Source organism: Pagrus pagrus, assembly GCF_965226575.1.
Source record: "Pagrus pagrus genome assembly, chromosome: 2".
Taxonomy (NCBI): Eukaryota; Metazoa; Chordata; class Actinopteri; order Spariformes; family Sparidae; genus Pagrus; species Pagrus pagrus.
In genome coordinates, this window is record NC_140186.1 from 21,502,324 (window position 1) to 21,517,421 (window position 15,098).

At 41.2% G+C, this 15,098-nt stretch overlaps 1 protein-coding gene across 6 annotated transcripts in view; it reads left to right on the forward strand.

The window, feature by feature from the left end:
* prkcaa (protein kinase C, alpha, a) overlaps positions 1 to 12,167 on the forward strand; it is a 158,456-nt gene extending 146,289 nt beyond the window's left edge. For all 6 annotated transcript variants that reach the window (XM_084343985.1, XM_084343986.1, XM_084343983.1 and 3 more), the window contains one exon: positions 6,913 to 12,167. In XM_084343985.1, coding sequence (XP_084200111.1) covers positions 6,913 to 7,077 — 165 coding nt within the window. In that variant the 3' untranslated portion in view covers positions 7,078 to 12,167. The remainder of the gene's footprint in view (positions 1 to 6,912) is intronic.
* The last annotated feature ends 2,931 nt before the right edge of the window (positions 12,168 to 15,098 follow it).

The following is a 15,098-nucleotide window of genomic DNA, read 5'->3' on the forward strand; positions in this document are numbered from 1 at the left end:
AGGGGTGGGTAATCGATATCGCAGAGAGAAAGGAGAGCTTCTGCGCTTGCATATTTGTCCACGCCAAAGTTGAAGGGAGGTGGATGCATGCAAACGTGCATGTCCTTTGCACAGTGCATGCTTGCATGGGTCTGGATGGAGATGCAGATAAGGGTGAAAGGTGAGAGAGGTGGACAGAGAGTAAGACAATATTGTTGAATGCTCCCTGTAACCAACATAACCTCCTCTGTAACGATCCATCACATCCGTCTCTCTATACCATGTAATACAGCGCTGTTTCTGAGTCCATTACCACCAAATGGCCATCATTACGCACCTTCCACTCACCCCTCATCCCTCACCAGGTCTAACCCGGCCGCTCTAATCCACTCCTCCTCCTCTTTCCTTTTCTTCTCGTGAACCTCGCCCCGCTCAATCTCACTTCATCCGCCTGTGACAGCTATGGAATTGCAATCATTACACCGGCTGCACCCGACTGAGAGATTCAAACCATCTGTATCTATTGGACCGGGGCTTCAGACAGCACGGAGGACGCAGCCTGTGTGGTAGAATGAGTGTCAGGGAAGGCTCAGTTAGTGTTGATCCATATTTATAATGCTGGATGCTGTCACTGTGCAGCTGTCTACTGCAGGTGACAGAACAACCACATGATTAAATGCCAGCCACATCCAGTGAGCGGCGTTGGCCTGAAATCAGGCTAATTTCTTCACAACCCACTTGATGCCTATATGCTTGTACGCCCACTTGTGGACGGCCCATCGTCTTTATAGCTGAAGGCAGAGGCAAAGGATGGGAAAGTAGGTCAAATGAGAAGCTGCTGATTGATAGTAATGGGAGCAGTGAATGAAGGAAGGGAGGGACGGTGGGAGGACTTAGTCACTGCACAGAAGTCTTGGAACAGTGTCCGAGAAAGGGCTGCGCACGTCCTGATGGGATACACAGACACACACACATGAACATGCACTCAGAGAAAATGATGGCAATATGGATGAGTTGTGACTCACTGTAGCTGTAAGAAGATGAGAGGCACAGACTGTTGCGACTTGACTGAGCATGTCTGCCTGTCCTCTTTTAGCTCACGGGACATGAGGGGGAGAATTCTCGGTTTGTTTATGTTTTCGTTTTTCCTATTTGATTATTTATTTTCTAATTTGGGGTCAAGAGAATTTGTACTTCTATCACATTTTCCCTAAAAGTTATAGTTCATATCACCAGATGCACAGTCGGATACATTTGGGTTTTTGTATTGAAGATTGACACCCTGGTGGTATCGCATTATTTCCAGGTGCTGGTAAAAACAAGAGAAACAACTCTGGAAAATATATTTCTTCAGACAGAAACATGAACAATTTGAATTGTTCTAATTTAACGACTATGCAAATATTTTAAAATCATGACCGATCACTAGTTAAACCAAAACTAACCAATATTTGTACATCTGTTCACCAGTGGTGATGTAAGGTTTTATCCTTAGCTTTCTGTAACCCATGGATTCAACTGTCCTTTGTCATTTTGTCACATGAAAACCGGCAGTGAACTATGTATTTCTGGGAAGAAATTTTGGGAGAAAGAGAGACAAGAAAAAAACTTTCCTGATTGAGCTTCATGACTGAAAAACTGAATAAACACAATTTCATACAGTTTTGCTTTGTCTATATTGGCTGGACCCTTCTACATAGCCACCTTCCTGGTCATAGTGCACCTTTAATGGAGTAGAAACAGAAAATCAAAGATTCATACTTGGAATTCACTGAAACTCAGTTCTTGTATATTAAAATTCACTTCCCCAGATTCCGAACTAAGAATAAACCTCACTGCTAAAGACTGAGCTAACAATACATCAAAACAAAACAAAGTGTTCACAGATTATGACAAGAACAGATAGCTCCCAGTGGCTTCAGGGAGAAGGAGGGAGGGAAAAATAGAGACGGAGCGAGACTCATGCACAACTCCTAATGGAGGCAGGCACTCATTTACCATCCTAAGTAGCTGAGTGTTCTTTTAATATGCTTGAGTGCAGAGGCGTGCACGTCTGTATGTGTGCACAGAGAGAGAGAGAGAGAGAGAGAGAGAGAGAGATTAAAGATGAGAGAAAGTAGGTCAAAAACCCATGTAGGACACTTTGTCATTGTGTATGGGACGATGTATCAACAAGCATAATGGCTCATAAGGGTTGGCTGAATCACACAATGAGACAGAGGAGATGTGAGACCAGCCCCGCGCTTTTCCATGTTTGTGGAAATGTCGTGAAAGCAGCGCTGCAGATTTTTCCATGGTTCATAACCTCATTTTCTTCCTTTGTTCTTGTTGAGCTAATCTTTCGAGCGACATTTATCTTATGAGAGCAGCCCATAAGATACAGTTTCTTGTCTCCTTCACTGTGACACTCTCACAAAAAAAAAAACCTCCCAGCACTCAGTGGCGTGAGAATTGAACACAGCACGCTAACCGCTGCCCCACATCCTCTCTTTAAAAAAAAAAGAAAAAGATACCAACCGGAATAAATGAAGCGTGTATGTGAGATTTATTCCAAAGACTCCAAGCCGTCAGTTTGCCAGCCGGAGCTTCATCCCACATATTCTGTTGCGTGCACACTATCGCTTGAGAGCAGAGGCCCAGTGTCACAAGGAGTGACTGTTTGGTGATCCGGAGAGAGCGACATCTTGGTGCTGGAAATTGTCGGCGGAGTTCAGAGTGAAAAATGTGTTGCTTCACTTGAGCAACGGATGGTCAGTGATGGATAGAAGAAGACAAGTGTACAGAGAGACAGCAGTTGAGGGACGCTGGCGATTACCCATCAGGTATCTGCTGTGTGGGAAAGGGAGAGTGCATTTAGAGACAACACACACATTCACACTAAAGCCCACATTCATCTATCTTGAAGTGTGTGTCCTGCCTTCTATCCACTCTGGCAGGGTGGTAGTGGCTTGGAGGGAATGTCAACTGTCAGTGACAAAAGTCATGGGGGGACAAAAAAAAAACAGACAAACACACACAAACCTTAGAAACGTCTGCGTCTCGACGTTTTTAATGTTCTGTTGTGTTCACTTCTGTTAATCACGTGACATCTGCTCGCTGAAGAAGAAGAAAATAAAAATAGAAATGACTGTACCTTATACCTCAGTGTGTTTCCTTGACAAACACAGACTGACATTCCTAAACACACAAAGGCTGATGGGTACACACAGATGCACACGTAAAATCACACACACACACACACACACACACACACACACACGCACTTCCATATGATGATGTCTTGCCTGTGAATGTAGGGCAGCAGTGGATACGGCCAGTTAGTCACAAGTTAGTCAACAGTCTCAAAGCCAGGTCACAGTCGGTTTCAGAGTCAAATACAAACAATTGAGACTGACTGGAAGTGATTGAAAAATAAAGAAGAAGTGATGTGTATGAAGATGTCCTCATTTTCACACGTTCTTCCAAAACAAATCATCTTAAGCTGTGGATCAGTGGTAGTGGCAGTTTCTGGAGGGAAGTGAACTTGATTAAAACTGCCCTGTATTCTCTATCACAGGGGTCAAGTGCAATCACTGGCGATCGGTCTGTAGTTATACTGTAGGACTTATCATGCAGAAAAGGGTCGGGTGTTGTGATGTGAGAGAGAGATTTCTGTGCGCTGGGTTGTTAATAAGAAGTAAACAAGTTGGGTGAAGCAGAAGTCAGTAAGATGCCAAAAAGGCTTTGCTTGCAGCCCTGTTGAAGAGTACAAAACAAAGTTAGGAATGCTTCTACGCGGCTGAAAAAGTTTGATATTTTTCCATCTGCCGTCTTATCTCTGAGCAAACGTCAGCTACATTTTAAAATTACTTCAAAAATAACACAGTCAGTCACATTGGTTCAACAAGACACATCCCACGTGATTATCTAACTTATTTTGGCAAGATTCTTTTAAAGGTTTTGACTAAGGAAGTGTATCCACATCCTCTGAATCCTTCAAAACTGGAAACTAAATCATTTTCTCTGGTTTCTGGACTAGACATCAGGCAACAGTGACTGGACAGAAGGAGCTAATCATTGAGTGTCCCTCGTACTTTTGTGTTGTACCTTTGCGATGGCTCATCTGGATAGTACCTGAAACTGTGATGGGATGTTTTTTTGAAATATTGCCTTACCCTTTAATTCAATGCACCTATGTTTACTCTGATGAGAATATTGCCAAAAACGCTGCGGTTGCGATCGTCCTCTCTGTCTTCTTCACAGAATCAGTTGCAGCTGCAGAACGGTTGCCACCAAGAGAACATTAAGGCTTATCATGTGGTACACTATGTTCTTGCATACAGTGTGTGTGTGTGTGTGTCTTCAGGTTTATGCCTGTGTGTGTGTTTGCGAATGCTTGTATCCTTGTAGGTGAGCTCAGTGTGTAGGTGGACTGACTGATGAGGATAGAGAAGGATGTTATGTGCAGCCCTCTGCCTCTCTTACTCGCTCGTTCTTTCTCTTGTTCGCTCTCTGTCTCGTTTCTCTTGTTGTGTCCTCCAGTGAAGACAGAAGAGTTACATCAAAGATCGAACAAAGCTAGACCTTCAGTCGGAGCGTCACTGACTTAACAAACCATATCTCGGTGATAAATTACAGCCTTTTTATGTTGATGCCACATTATGTAAACACAGGATCTAACTTAGAGGTTCACAAGAAAGAGCGCAAAGGCTAGGTTGACTGATTTTTGGTCAATATGTGGCTAAAACTAGTTCTACTAAGTATTTTTATGATATCCTATAACTGGGTGTGGTTGGGGCTAGTCTCAGTCACGCCAAATGAAATCGTCTCGTTTCTTCTCTTTTAATAGAATGGTAGGAGTATTAATGCAAACTGTGTCAGAGAAAACACTCCTGAGCAGATTTTCCACAAAAGCTAATCCTAAGAGGATACAGATAGCTTTAAGTGGCAGGCGCAAAAAATCACTGCAAGCAAATATGCAGCACCATAAATTAGATTAGCTTGGAAGGAGATAAAACGGCTGGTTTCCATGATCTCTGGTCTCGTTGCCATTGCCTGGAAATGTTACAGACACTGGTGAAGGAATCTTGAAATGTGTGCACCGCTTGGTAAAACAATTAACATAGCATGCTAGATGTCTGAGCCTTGCAATATGTCCTTTAGCTCTTGCACGTGACCTCTACACCCTTCACTTTATCCTTCAAAGAAACACACAATGAAGTGTGATCCATAGAATCCACAATATAAACAATGCAACTCAAGCATAAGAAAACCCATGTGCTGTATGAAATGGTAACACTTCTCCTGCAAAAAGTGGTATCACTTTATGGAAGGGTGCTGCAGGAATGATTTATTTTTGTAGGCTAACCTGGAAACTAGCATCGCCCTGGATCTCTGGAGAAAAAGTCTATGGGACTTTTGAATTGGATTATTGCAGAAAATAATCTCTGTGACAAACACTGTTTACAATACTAACATGTTTTGTTCACAGATGAACACCACTATTGTGATTTTCAAAGTGTAAATGAAATCACTAGATGTTAAAAGCAGACTACACTGTGGTCACATGACTTAAACGTCACCAACACTAAGCATCTAACTACAAATGTGTACATATCTTCAGCCCGTGATAACCACAGACCTTATTTTAGGCATTTAACCAAAAACCCATTCAGAAGATCCGTTGACTTTGAGATGAGGGAACTGATTTCCAGGTTTTAGGACTCATTACTTCAGCACTCTATAGCCATCCTTTATAAATAATAAATGTACAGTTCATTATACTTAAGTTATTAGCTATTTCAATGTTAACAAACAATGCAATGCTTTACAAACCATTTATCAATTTATAAAGTTAAAAACTAATGTTTATACTGTAATACTTGCTAAATGGTTAATTAATACTGTGTCATAGTCATATGTGTCAGGTAGGACTTTTTCAGTCAGGGTGAAAATCACTGCAGAGACAAAATGAGATGCACGCTCACATCTCCAAACATGCACATGACCTTCCTTTGCTGAAAAATTCCACCATGTGACATGTTATATTTCCATGTTTTTGATTTAATTTGATCATCCTCTCATCACACAAGCCTGAGAACACGTCTGATATCTCTTGTTAAACACTGACAGCTTGCCTTCCTCTCACAGACACACTAATTAACCCCTTTGTGACCTTGTAGCCGACTGATGCTGTCGCTGTTTTCGTTCAAGAAATTGTTTCATTCCCCTGTAAAATAATTAGCCGTGACAGCTGAGGGTGAAACGCACATGTGAGCCAAGATAAAGGAGCTGCACGGCAGCAGGTTATGGGGTCAGAGCAACAACACAGCGTGCCACTTTGCAGAGAGGTCCTGACACCATTTCCTCTCATACAATCAATCCTGAGCCGTGTTTACTGGAAGCTGCAAAGCTGTTTCACAGCTGTGCCAATGTTGCTTCGGTATTCAGAAGAGTGCACTGTGATTCAGGTGAATGAGATGTAGAGCATGTAATCCGATGTTATGAACTTCCTACTGCACGTAGCAGTGGGAAAAGTGGGGGATCAGGTGTGAAATGCTCTTCATTTGTATGTAGGCCAGAGGGGGGCAGGAGGAAGATGCATTTTAATAAGTCCACAGGTTGATGTGGGAGACCTCACAAATGTTGCTTCTTGTACTGTCCATGCACATTGTCCAGTTGCTCAGCGCAGTGTGATTTTTTATTTTTTCAGTAATATGAATGGTGATGACGATGGTGGTGATGATGATGATGATGCGTGTCCTGTGTTTCCAAGAAGTTCAAAACAAATTCTGCTGAATGGCTCTTGCCTTCGCAGAATTCCCATGCGCACACCTCCGCCAGTGCTCCAGATTTTTCATGTCTGCTCTGTCTTGTCGGTCTGCTTGCACTCTTCATATTATTAACATACCTTATGTCTAAACTTCCCCTTTCTTCTGCCTCTCTTCTCTACAGTGTGGCAAAGGAGCAGAGAACTTTGACAAGTTCTTCACACGCACCCAGCCCCAGCTCACACCACCGGACGAGCTGGTCATCGCCAACATCGACCAGGCCGAGTTCGCAGGCTTCTCCTTCATCAACCCGCAGTTTGTGCACCCGTCGCTCAGTAACAGCGTATGAGAAGGACGGGGACACCTCCCTGAAGAACCTCCCTGTTCACTGCCACCCAATTAAACCGACCGCCAGCCCAACGTCTGACCACGACTCGATCAAGGCCCACTCTAAACCTTTACGTATTGGTTTTATTCAAAATCAGCAATCTAGGGTTCTAATTTGTTCTGTACGATATATCTGCCAGTATATATTATTTAGATTAGATTGGGCCTAGGCCATCACAAGAAATAATTTCCTTTTGTAGACAAGGATGTCCTTCCTTACCGCTGCAATTTGTATTGAAGGTTTACCATAAGTGGAGGCACAGAGACAGAAGGGTGTCAGGATTTATTTATCTAGAATATGATTGAATTATTAATTAATTGACACCTGTATATGATAAAATCAACAGTGGAGCGTCTAAAGCATGGGTTTAAAATAAGGAAAATAAGTCTGTGCGACCTTTCATGCTCACAGATCTCGATGGATAAACATTGTCTACTCTGTGGGTCACGTTTTATAGATACAATATAATATCATGTGATGACCCTATGAGGCTTTGTAGACACCATAGCCAAATAAGAAGGACAGGTGGTGCAGGCGTTGAAACAGCACCTTGTGATTCAATGTTTCCTCTGTCATGTTTACAGTTTTCTTCCCCTTTGATTTCACGGTGATGGTGTAAAATTCTATTTTAGTACAATTTGATTCCTGCCAATCTCAACTTCCAGTGTGCGTAGCAAATCAACTCAAGAAACAACTTGTAATTACTTAATATGCAGCCTGTACAAACGCAAATATGTGAGACACATAGACACGAGCGTGAGTCAGGGTTGGTTCCACTTTGTCAAAACTTAACTTAGCTGAACTGTTTTACCTTTTAAGATAATAATTCACATATTTTCTAGCCCTAACTTGAGCTGCAGATTGTCTACTTCCCCCTGTCAATAATCTTGTGGACACTATGTGGACACACAGAAAAAGCTAATCAGTGTGCGGGCAGTGGCAGAACGTTCTTATATCTACCTTAAGATAGAAATCAAACCCAAAACGTTTACAGTTTGTCATGTTTTAAGATTAGTCAGTGTTGACCACCGTCTCTGTCCCATGCTTTGCCCATAACTCTCCAATTGGTCATAAATGTCTTCACAGAAATAGTAAAGACATTTTGACAAACTGTTGTTTGTTTTTTTGAATATAACATTCTGTCAGTGTGTATTAACCATACGATGTTAGATTGCATACAGTATCATGCCCTCAAGCGTAAAACACATCTGTTAGGTTTTCTTGGACACAATCAGAAGGAGCATTTTCACAGACAACGTTGTGTCGTCCTGAGAACAAACTCGTACGTCAACACAATCATTATTATCATCCCTTCTTGTTTCTTTAATTAATTGTTTAATGTCTTTAAAATTAGATTAGTTTCTACCCTCCTGTTCTTTTGTGATCTCATCCATGTGTTTCCATTAGATCAGATTATTATTTTAGTGTTTCTAATATCAGCGCATAACTCCTTTGTAAATAATCATGAGTTATTTAAAAAGAGTATAGCAAGTTACAGTTTTTATACCAACACCTGAATGTGCTTTTATTACATTAATTATATAAACCAATATTTGTATGTGTAAAAACAACTAAGAAAGTAACCCAGTACAGATCAACTTTGTAACAGCTGGACATCTTTAATAGAGTCCAGATTTAGCAAGTTGTGAAATATATCTGTTCTACTTGTTTTTGCAGATTTATCAAATCTTTTTTTTTTCCTTTTCTTTAGTCATATTCAATGATTTTGAGTACAAATTGTACGTTGATTGGATGCGTGTCTGACTGTTGACTGTCCTTGTGTATGTGCATGCTGTTGTTAGGCATCATTCATGCACGTGATCCGCTATATGCTGCATGCTACTAAGTATGAAACAAGAAAGAGCTCCAACCTAAAAGTGATACTCTGCTCTAAATCTAACTTTAGAGGTATGATTTACCCCGTGTAGTCTTCTAGTTTTTACCAGTTTTGTCCTTTTAGAGTAATAACAGCCATGGTTATATTAAGGGTAAGAATTTTTGTTTAAAACATTATGAATAAAACAGCAAACTACACAAACAAAAATGATCAACATAAGCATCTAACCAGCTAGCTCCGGCCCGTTCTCATTCAAAATACCACTCTGAACCCCCAGTTCTGAAGGCTAGCTACATGGCTAACTAAGCTAACTAGGTAACAGCATCTACAGGTAGCAGCAGTTAGCTGTTACTCTGGTGATATGCTGCCCCCTACTTGCTTGGAGTATGAATTTGAGAGGTGGCCCAATCTTATGTGTTGCATCCTTAAATTCACATTGATCACAGCTTTTCACTTTAGGGGGGAAAAAAAATCAAGATTTCTCAAACCACTCATGCTTTATTTATTTCAAACTTGAATATATTTTCTAAAATACACTGTTTCCGTCTCAGTCCTCACAAGCAACCCACATTCAGCTTGTTTGTAGCTCTGGTCAAGCCTATTGGATGTGAATGTCTGACATTCAAATGATAGATTTAGGGTGGAGTATCACTGTAAGCACATCACCATTCAAGGTGTCCATTACACACCACAGTCCAGTACCTTAAGAGTGCTGATCTTAGACCAGCTTGACTCTTTAAGAGGTGACTGCAGGGTTTTGTAACTCAACCAACACACAAATCATCGACACAGTCTTGAAGCCGTCTGAATGCTTCGGCACATTTGTAAACTAGAGAAAGAATGCAGATCTAAAGAACATAGAAGAGACATTTACCACAGCTTCTACATTTGAATAGATGCTAATACTAAATCTACTTTTTGTAAGACTTTCCTGAGGCATAGTCCCTGGTTGTAGATCAGTGCTCTTGCTTGATATATGTACATTATGCCCAGTGGTTCCTTTTGCCTTTACCTGTTTATGGCGATGTGAAACACTGAACCCAGATTTGTGGTGCGTTGCTGGACCAGTGGGACCACTCGCTCTCTAGTGTCTCATGAATGGAGTTTATGTTTTAATCTTAATGTTATGTTGTTGTCATTTGTTGTCCTTCTTTTTTGCTTTTGCTGTTGTCAGTGTTGTTAGTTTTATTTCTCCAGCTTCTGCTCAAGAAATTCAGGAATGTTTCAGAGGATAAATCACGTAGGAAAACTCATATCTGACTGATATACATAGGAATTATTAACGACATAATATTTTCTCCATGTTTTTTATTGAAGTCGTGCTCTCCTGCCGCGTTTCCTAAAGTATGTAACCTTTTGCATGTGCCAAACCTGGAAAGCGCCAGAACCCGACAATAGCAGCGTTGCACTAGCTTTAGTCACATGGATGACTCTGTGGCAGCTGCCTAAAGCCACACCTGCTGTTCACGCCGCATAACATATACAGTAGCATGCTGCCATGAGTATACCAGTACACAATGTGTCAGTACACTTCACAATGCCAGTCAGTTTGATAGACGACTCGACATACGCCGGTACTGGATGTTCCTGCCTGTCTAGCCGCGGGCACAGTTGTCTCATTCAGCTTGTTGAGCGTTTTGATTTAACATCCAGGGAATTTCACAGAAGTGAGAGAAAATATTCCTTGTACATACTCGGAGTTTACTCAGCAACAGTCTTGCCCTGGTCTGAGCCTAACTTGCACCTCTGTATTTGCTGACTTAATGGTCTAGGTCCATCCCTTTAATAGAATCTCTGCTGACTTGCTTCCCAATCTGCTTTCTTCTTAGAAATGTTTCCAAAATGTCACAGTCAGTGTGGGCATGAAAAAAAAAATTACTTACTCTCCCCGTGCGTGCCTTTCCCAACTTGAACAGATATAATGTACATCCTCATTGTTCTCTGATCTGAACTCTCTACTCCATTTTGACTCCACTTTTCTCCGCCTCTGTATTTTTAATCAATTGTCAAAGTAGTTCTCTTCTTCCTTTTATCTTGCAAATGATTGAATGTAAGTAAAAGTCTGTAAATCAGAATTTTAAGCACATTTTGTTGACCCTGGTAGTCATAGAACTACAACTTGACTCATCCTCCTGTGTCTGCCTGCTTTACCTTAACCTCCCTGTGCCTATTAATGACTGAATGATGAAGTGAGCTAATTAATATCTGTATTGACGATATCAAAGGATGATACTGGGGGGGGGGGGTGAAGGAAAAGTGAACGGGTGATTGATGGGGTAATGTTGAATGAATGAAAGGATAGATGATGATGGCTAGTTGGAAGGTCAAACCCCTGTGCCTGGTCACATTGAACCATCCCTCCCTCGTCATCTCTCGCACACTCTCCGTCACTTCACCTGTTCCTCCTTCCTCAGTGCCTGGGCCGAGTCAATCCATCATCTTATCGACAGTGTCCTCCTCCCTCTATCCTTTAAATCCCATCAGGTCAGGACAGCAGTTGGTTTTTCTCGTGCGGCTCACTCAACACGGTCGGCATCAATTCCACCCTTTCTCCCTCTCAACTGGTTCCCCCCCAATGCACCCACGGAGAGGAATTAGGCAAAATTGTATTTGGTCTTTTGCTTTGTTTACATTCGATTTGTTGTCCTCAACTTTTCGTTTTTAATTTTTTCGATTAAGAAGGCCAGAAAATAATGAAGGAACTTAAAGATTTCATCTTAAATGTAAGGTTTTTAGAGAGAGAGAGAGAGGTCTGTTATGATTTCTGACAACACTCCTTACTTCTTGTTTGCTTTAGATGAGTCCTGTTTAACGTCTTTCTTCGTTGTAGTTAGTCATTACTCTCCGCCGTGTCCTGTTCGCTGTAAAAATGAGAGTGCTGAAGTGAGCTGCCATCTTTTTGACCGTACAGAGCACCGGATTAGTAATGTGCAGGAATGCCTTATTCCTTAACTCACACAGTAACATGGTCTCTAACTCGCCTCTCTTTCTTCATTTATAATCTCAGCAGCCCTGTCCTTGTACATAAATGAGTTACAGTAGATATCTACATAGACTGTAAAAGAAAGAATATATTGTATTTTGCAAATGGTGTATGTTTTCTCCCTTGTCAGCCTGAAACCTTTAAAACGAGTCTGAGCTACTTACCTTGTAATTGATTGTGTCATTTGTACCTAATGTATGATAATGCAAATAAAAAAAGAAAAATAAGGTCCATACGTCTGCAAGGGAGTGGGTTTTTTTGTTGTATTAAATGTACTGTATTGTGGTTTACCTCTGCTACACTGTGGTGCAGATTGTGGGTTTCCTCTCAACTCAGATAAGATGCATGTTGATCTGTTTTGAGAGGTGCCTCAGTGGCCATCACCTGGTGTTACAGTGCACACATCACTGTCAGGTTTTTCTCTCTCAAAATTAAGCACAAAAAAAAATTTAAACTAAAATCAGCCCAGTCTGAAGCGAAAGCATGTAATACACCCACCAATCCATTAGACGAAAGCATGTGTCATGGTGTTAAAAAAGTACACACAAGTATGAAGGTAGCAGCCAGGTGCTGTATATCAGTCACAAGACTTTCATCAAGAGACCAGGGCTTGAATCATATGTGACTGATCATCATAAACATAAAGTCCAATAGTCATAAGGAAATAGTTATTTTACCCAAACCATGACAATTTCCTAAACCTCACCAAGTAGTTTTGGTGCCTTTAATTTGAAAGTGTTTGTTATTGCTAACAAACGGGTCTATTACATGGTTTGGTGGAATAGCAGGTTGAGTAATTTCAACGATTCACACTTAAAGGTTCAGTGTGTAGGATTCAGGGGGATTTATTGGCAGAAATGGGAATATAATATTTATAAGTATGTTTTCATTACTGTATTATCGTCTAGAAGTGTCATGATATACCGCTACTGACGATAATTGTGATATTTAAAAATGAAATATTTAGATTTTGTTAATTACACGCAACTGGTAATACTGTGTAAACAATCCAGCACCTCTAATACCATTTCCCTTATGTTCCATTCTCACATTGTCACAGCAGGTGACAGAAATGCACGGAGTGACTTGCTAGTTAACTACTGCCACACAAAATCGTGTCATCGGAGACGACAGAGAGCGACTCGACCCACAGTTCGGGTGGATATCGTGATAATATCATTATCGTTAATAATCGTGTAGTGACAATCTGATACTGTGACAGCCCAAACCTGAAACTAAGAATTGTTGTGTTTGGTTTAGCTACAATGCTGTATATCAACCACTGGCAGAAATATCCTCAACTTTTTTACTTTTTGTGACACACACAAGTTAGACTAAGAGAGCTGAGCCTCCCCTTGATTCCGACACTTGTATTCGCAGGCTGTGTGCTCATGTGTGTATTGCCACTCACAGGAGTATTATGTCTAGCGTGTAGACAAAACAACATGTTGTGCCTGTGAGACATAAGCCTATCAGACCAGTTTTCATAGCGTGGGTGTTCATATGCATTAATACGATTATATACACTGATATATGGGGGCATGAAAGAGTGTGTTTTCCTGTGCATGCGCAGAGGTGTGAGCTTGTGTGGGGGCGATGGGTCGATTTTGTGTGTATGTTCCAGGTTCCTTCATCAGTTGGATGGCTGAGCTGGAGTCCTGGTGCTCGGCAGGGGGGTGTTAGTGATGGGAGACAATAGTGTAGCACTCACTGCTGTCAGGAGTCATCAGGGTTTACTTGGACTGAGAAGCATCAGCAGCAGGTCCTGTCTAAGGCTTGACTGACACTGCAAGATCGCTCATACACTTCAGCTGAGTGAGGCTGAGAGCACACCTGGGGCTTTGGGAGTCCATTTAAGGGCTTTACTGAGTTATAAGGTGCTTAGGCCAATTGTTAGCTTACTAAATGCCTGTCACAACAAAAAGTGTTTCAGCTCAAGCAAACAGATGTATTATTTTCATGACACACAAGCTGCAGATGTAACAATTGCAGTGCTTCCCTATAGCATAGATTATAATGTCAGGTATGTTGTTATTTTTTCTTATACAGTAGCACCTTTGCTTTTCTACTGCCCAGACAGAATTTAGAAATTGTATGCTCATTCCAGGAATAGATAATGTGCAAAAAAATGATAAAACTGGTCCCCAGTATTGTATTGATCATTGACAGGTTTTCCACTTATTTCCTCCAACCTTGATCTCTCCTCCATTTTGGACTCTCCTCCATCTTGTTAGGCACAAAACTCCAGCCACTATACATTTCCTCAGACTCTTAACTTGATAGCTTTCATCCATCTTAGTGATGTTTTCTCAAATGAGGGCCCATAATTATTCCTTTTTGGCAGGCAGCCAGTGTCCTAAATGGTGGCTGAGAGTGATGTGAGAGACTTGTAAGGTTTTACAACACACTGTGGTTTATTGGGGCCGTTTTACGAAGTTTGCAGTCCTTGCTCTCCTGATCTTGAAAGTCAAATAAGTGAATCACAAACACTGGAGTTACATATGAAATTATGCATCAGGAAATCCTTCCAGGTGTCGTCTCTTCACGTGTTTACAGACAATGCATAGCTGCCATGTGATGAGAAAAAGCCCTGCAGTATGTTTACTGTGATACCAGCTGGTGTGTGAGCCTCTTTAACACCTTTATGTGTTTCAGTCCACTGCTTTCTCTATTATTCTGCCTCCACACACACACGCACACACACACAGCATAACTTCTCTTGTTATTAAACAACTAGAGCCAGGTCATATATATGTTTTTTCTTATGCGACTGCTATGCCCTTAAGTAAAACAGATGCTTTATCATAACAGTTTGATGCACATTAGTATCTTTGTGAATAATGACTTAGCCGGGGTGTATTAAAGAAGCTGGATGAATGTTTTATGTTTGCGTTATGTAAAGAAAGAAAGTCTGCGTGTGGTTTTTGCGCTTAATTGCAGCAGAAGCCTGCAAATGCTTGCCTCTCCTAGAAGATGTTGAAGATCAGTGAAAGGAACCTGGGAGACGTACTTTCTCTGTGTGCAAATTATGCTGATTATCTTCCAAAGCTTTTGAAGGACATGGATGACATTATGCTTATTTTGAGGTTCATAATTTTATTTTGGGTAACTCCTATCAACGGTTTACATGCTTTAGTGCTCAAAAAACACACATCAGTTATG